Source organism: Psammomys obesus, unplaced genomic scaffold, assembly GCF_907164565.1.
Source record: "Psammomys obesus unplaced genomic scaffold, mPsaObe1.curated_primary_1811, whole genome shotgun sequence".
NCBI classification, from domain to species: Eukaryota; Metazoa; Chordata; class Mammalia; order Rodentia; family Muridae; genus Psammomys; species Psammomys obesus.
Window position 1 is genome coordinate 15801373 of NW_026591086.1, and position 6000 is coordinate 15807372.

General features: G+C 39.0%; 1 protein-coding gene across 1 annotated transcript in view; it reads left to right on the forward strand.

Annotated features, from left to right (window-relative positions):
• The window catches only part of Vwa8 (von Willebrand factor A domain containing 8), a 355260-nt gene that overhangs the window by 78292 nt on the left and 270968 nt on the right, over positions 1-6000 (forward strand). Inside the window, exon 9 of the mRNA XM_055609598.1 lies at positions 2706-2810. Coding sequence (XP_055465573.1) covers positions 2706-2810 — 105 coding nt within the window. The remainder of the gene's footprint in view (positions 1-2705; positions 2811-6000) is intronic.

The window sequence follows — 6000 nt, forward strand, 5'->3', positions numbered from 1 at the left end:
AGACCTGGAAAGAAAAATTATCAACTTCATATGGAATAACAAGAAACCGAGAATATAACAATCCTCTACAATAAAAGATCTTCTGGAGGTATCTCCATCCCTGATCTCAAGCTGTACTATAGAGCAACAGTTATACAAACTGCATGGTACTGGCATAGAAACAGAATGGTGGGTCAATGGAATCGAACAGAAGACCCAGAAATAAACCCACACACTTACGGACACCTGATTTTTGACAAAGATGCCAAAACCATACAATGGAAAAAAGATAGCATCTTCAACAAATGGTGCTGGTCTAACTGGATGTCTACATGTAGAAAAACGAAAATAGATCCATACTTATCACCCTGCACAAAACTGAAGTCCAAGTGGATCAAAGACCTCAACATAAAACCAGACACATTAAATCGGCTAGAAAAAAAAGTGGGGAATACCCTAGAACTCATTGGTACAGGAGAAAACTTCCTGAACAGAACACCAACAGCACAGGCTCTAAGAGCAACAATCAATAAATGGGACCTCATGAAATTGAAAAGCTTCTGTAAAGCAAAGGACACCGTCATCAAAACAAAGCGACTGCCTACAGATTGGGAAAGAATCATCACCAACCCTTTATCTGACAGAGGACTCATATCCAATATATATAAAGAACTAAACAAGCTGAAAAGCAATAAACCAAGTAATCCACTTAAAAAATGGGGAACAGAGCTAAAGAGAGAATTCTCTGTAGAGGAATATCGAATGGCAGAGAAGCACTTAAAGAAGTGCTCAACCTCATTAGCCATTAGGGAAATGCAAATCAAAACAACCCTGAGATTTCACCTTACACCCATCAGAATGGCCAAGATGAAAAACTCAAGGACAACACATGCTGGAGAGGTTGTGGAGAAAGGGGAACCCTTCTCCACTGCTGGTGGGAATGTAAACTGGTACAACCACTCTGGAAATCAATCTGGCGCTTTCTCAGACAACTAGGAATAGCGCTTCCTCAAGATCCAGCCATACCACTCCTAGGCATATACCCAAAAGAGGCTCAAGTACACAAAAAGGACATTTGCTCAACCATGTTTGTAGCAGCTTTATTTGTAATAGCCAGAAGGTGGAAACAGCCCAGATGCCCCTCAACTGAAGAATGGATGCAGAAATTGTGGTACATCTATACAATGGAGTATTACTCAGCAATGAAAAATAAGGAAATCATGAAATTTGTAGGTAAATGGTGGGACCTGGAAAGGATCATCCTGAGTGAGTTGCCTCAGAAGCAAAAAGACACACATGGTATATACTCACTCATATAAACATACAACATAGAATAAACCCACTAAAATCTGTACATCTAAACAACCTAAGCAAAAGAGAGGACCCTAACTAAAATGTTCAATCCCCATCCTGAAAGGCAAAGAGGATGGACATCAGAAGAAAAAGAAAATAGGAAACAACCTCGGAAGCTGCTACAGAGGACCTCTGAAAGCCAGAAAAAAACAGGAAACAACCTTGGAACCTGCCACAGAGGGCCTCTGAAAGCCTCTGCAGTATAGACTGTCAAAGCAGATGCTGAGCCTGATGGCCAACTGATGGGCAGAGTGAATGGAATTTTATGTAAGAAGTGGGAAATAGTAAGAGCTGGAGGGGACGGGAACTCCACAAGGAGAGCAACAGAACAAGATAATTTGAACACAGGGAACTTCCCAGAGACTCATACTCCAACCAAGGACTATTCGTGGAGATAACCTAGAACCCCTGCACAGATGTAGCCCATGGCAGTTCAGTGTCCAAGTGGGTTACATAGTAATGGGAAGAGGGATTGCCTCTGAGATAATCTGATTGGCCTGCTCTTTGATCACCTCCCCCTGAGGGGGGAGCAGCCTTACCAGGCCACAGTAGAGGACAATGCAGCCACTTTTGATGAGAACTGATAGACTAAGATCAGAAAGGAGAGGAGAACCTCCCCTATCAGTGGACTTGGGGAGTGGCATGCATGCAGAAAGGGGAGGGAGGGTGGGATTGGGATCAGGAGGGGAGGAGGGAGGGGCTTATGGCGGGATACAAAATGAATAAAGTGTAATTTATAAAAAATTAATTAAAATTAAAAATTTTTAATTAAAAAATTAATTTAAAAAAAAAGTGCAACTACTAAGAATTGGAGCACCCTGTCTGTCCTGAGCACTGTTACCACACTCCGTAATGTGTTCACAGCAATTCAGTTAAATTGTCTAATAGGCCAGATGGGGATCTTCTGTTTGCTCTTGGGAGTAGCTCTTCGAATGGTTTGAACATTAAGTTCGATGTGATTTGGGTGAAGAATTTGAGGGTAATGAACACTTTCTAACTTTGCAATTAAAATTGTGAGACTTGATGGATATAGATGAGATTAACTCAGTTTAGGAATAAAGGATGGAAGTGTGGTGCTTTGGGTGACTCGAGTGGGGAAATGTGTCATATCTGTATACTTCAGGGTCATGTAATAGAAAACCGAGGACTTTGATAGATAAAGATGCATAGGGGCCAGCAATATAGATGAAAGATGGGAGTAAGTGCTGTTGGTCAGGGATGTGGTATAGAGTAGGAAGAAAAGAAGAAATCTGTCTTTTTACATTGCTGGAAGATTTTTTTTACGCTTTGGGAAAATAAAGCTTTACCCACATTAAGATACATTTTCTGTGATTGAGATGTTGCTGACCTCTTGTATGTCTGCTTCTAAATAGGATTCCTTTCCTATGATGTCAATTGAACATGCCATCCAGTGGGTGTACCCTTACACTATTTTACTAGGACACGAAGGGAAGATGGCTGTGGAAGGTGTTTTAAAAGTAAGTGTCTGGTTTCCCTTCTTTACCATCTTCATTTCACTTTTCTTTCCACCTTTCCATTTTTCCTGTTTCCCTCTCTCTTATTTTTCTTTACTTATCTTTTTTTCTTCCTTTGTCTTCCCTTATGTCCTCTTCCAAGATAGGAAGCATTCAGTGAAGGTTACAAGAAAGCAATGGTGGGAAACAAGGCTTCAGGTGTGGGCATGGCTGGGATATTTGTTATATGGGCAAATAAAGAAATACAACTGAACAAAAAAATGAATATATTGATTGTAGTGGGAGTTATGCATCTCACTATGATTATGAACATGCAAGGGGAACATATGAACCCTGAGGTACTGGATTGGAAAAATGGAGATATGATTATGAACCATGTTTCTTTCATTGCATGTATATCAGCATTGTCTTTTTTTTTTGAGAAGGTATGAGCAAATGTCTTCTTGCCCCAGATAGAGCACAAACAGCATACTAAAGAACTGATTCCAAACCAAGTCTAGCTTGCTGAACCAGGGAGTTTAATCTAGGTTACTTACTGGAGAATTTACAGTTGGCCACACTGTGTACTCAGGCGTGGGTCCTGTGGGTCTAGTGCAGGGCCTTGTGAGCATCTCATGCACTGCTTTGTGAGTGAGATGCCTATACACTGCCCTGTGAACCTGCATTCACGAGGCAATGTTAATGAGAATTCTTATGAAAGTCTCATGTTGGTCAAAACAGCCACTCTGATTTCAGTATGGCAGTGGCTATATCAGGCTGGAAGATAACATTATGCAACATGTATGAAACATTTTTTTTGTGTGTGTGTATGTGTGTATATACACATATTTTCTAGCTCTGTAGCCTAACAGAGCCTAGAAACCATGATCACACCATGTGCCTGGATGTCTAAATCCATGTCCACTAATTTCTGAGAATTAGGGCTGAGCAGGAAATTGGACCAAGAAACAGAAGAGACTTTCAATAAATGATGTTGGCACATTAAAACCACAGAAGACAGGGACTATTTCTGACATGAACTCAATGGCAGGCTCTTTTACCTCTTCCCCTCTCCCCACCCCCGAGGGAGGAGCAGCCCTGCTAGGCCACAGAGGAGGACTTTGCAGCCAGTCCTGAAGATAACTGATGAAACAGGATCAGATGAAAGGGGAGGAGGTCCTCCCCTATCATTGAACTTGGAAAGGGACAGGGTGGAGATGAGGGAGGGGAGGTTGGAATTGGGAAGGAATGAGGGAGCAGGCTACAGCTGTGATACAAAGTTAATAAACTGTAACTAATAATAAAAATTATAAAGAAAGAAAAAAAAACACAGAAGAGCTTGCTGATTTGAGCTTAAAAATAAACAGCAATTGATGATAATCCACTGTATGAAATAGGGATCCATAAGTTTATACTGATTGAGAAAAAATTTTAAACATGTAGAACCAGGAACTCTACATGTTAATGTAGAAAGTTTACCAACAAATATAAAAGAAACCATATAAATTGAAAAATTACTGCTGGTGTGGTGGCACACGCCTGTAATCCCAGCAAGTGGATCTCTAAATTCAAAGCCAGCCTGATCTACAAAGTGAGTCCAGGATAGCCAAGGCTACACAGAGAAACCTTGTCTTGAAAAACAAAATAAAAAACAAAACAAATTACTACTAGTCTGTTGTTAGATTGATGATTGACTTAGAAAGGTATAAAGCTGGGATGTGTGTGCATGTCTCTGTATGTATATGTGTACTTTCATAACTGGATATTAATGTCATCTCTGAATATCTCCTTGCAAAATACTCAATTGACTTGAAAATAGGAAAGTGAAATTTTTATAGTCACCATCAACATGACCAGGCAGAACCAACTGGCACGGGCATTGTGTGCCTCTCGAGTATTGTGCTAGGAGGAGAGCATCATTCATCAGCAATCCTGCTGAGAGTTGATACAAGTTGGAATAAGAAGAAAACAGTATAGTCCTGGGTCAGGGGACACTTTATAGAAGAAAGGCAGGTCAAAAAGACAACTGAAAAACTGCCCTAGGTTGAAGGAGACTGAAGAGGGACAGTAGCTAAATGCAGTGTTTTTTTTGTCACATAGAAAAAAGTGATGTTGGGGACACAGTTGAGAATACTGGTTATGAACTGGATAACAAGGTTGTATGAAATTGGTATTTGGCAATTTAGGCAGTGATTAAATTTGCCTCGGGTTCTTGTTTTCAAGGGAATGGTGAACTGTTAGGTTTAAGAATACAGACTATCATATCTCCAGCTTGCTCTCAAATTGTTGAGGGAAAAAAGTCAGTTGAATGTATGTATGCATGTATTAGAGTAGTAGGGAGGCCACAATATGCTAGAATGGTATTAAGGAATTTGGGTGAAGTGAAATAGACTTTTTGCTGCAATTGTGTACTGTGATTTTTCTATGTTTGAATTTACTTCAAATTAAAAAAATTTAAAATATATAGCATTTGAAAATTTAAGAATAAATATGTAATAAGAAGTTAAAATATACAACTTATTCATATCCTGGAAAGCATTTACACAATTATGAAGAATTTTGAAATAGTCTTTAATATCTTGTTTTATCTTTGGCATAGCGTTGCCATTTAAGTTTGTTTTTATTTTTTCTGAATTGCTAATAATACTTGGGACATGCTTTTCTTTTAAAATATTTATAGCATATTTTCTCATTATATGGTTAGCAATGGTGAGTTCTGAAGGCCAAAGATACCCTGTGATGTTTTGTTGGTATATATTTGTGTGTTGATCTTCAATAGAAACTTACTGACTTACTGAGTAGCCCCTCTTAGGAAGGATGGTTTTTCCTTCTCTTGCACAGTCTGGCTAAAGATGTAGACTTTTCTATAATAGTTAAAATGTGAATACTGTGTGGGACCTCCATTTTCTGGAGGCCAGGATTTGACAGCCTTGAGGACTTAGCAACACTAGTATGTGCTGCTCCTTTATTCTCTGTTCTTTATCTACTAATAGTGACAACTCCCAGGTGTGCATCCTTTTGTGGTTCACTGTGAGTTTTATGACAGTAGCTGTTCAAAGAACCCAAAGAAGTATCATTTTCACTTACCAATGATAGCAGTAATAATAGTAAAATTAGAAGCTCAGTTATTTCTTATGAGTAATGAGTAGTGTAGCTATGGCTAGAACATTTATTTATTTATTTATTTATTTATTTATTTATTTATTTATTTATT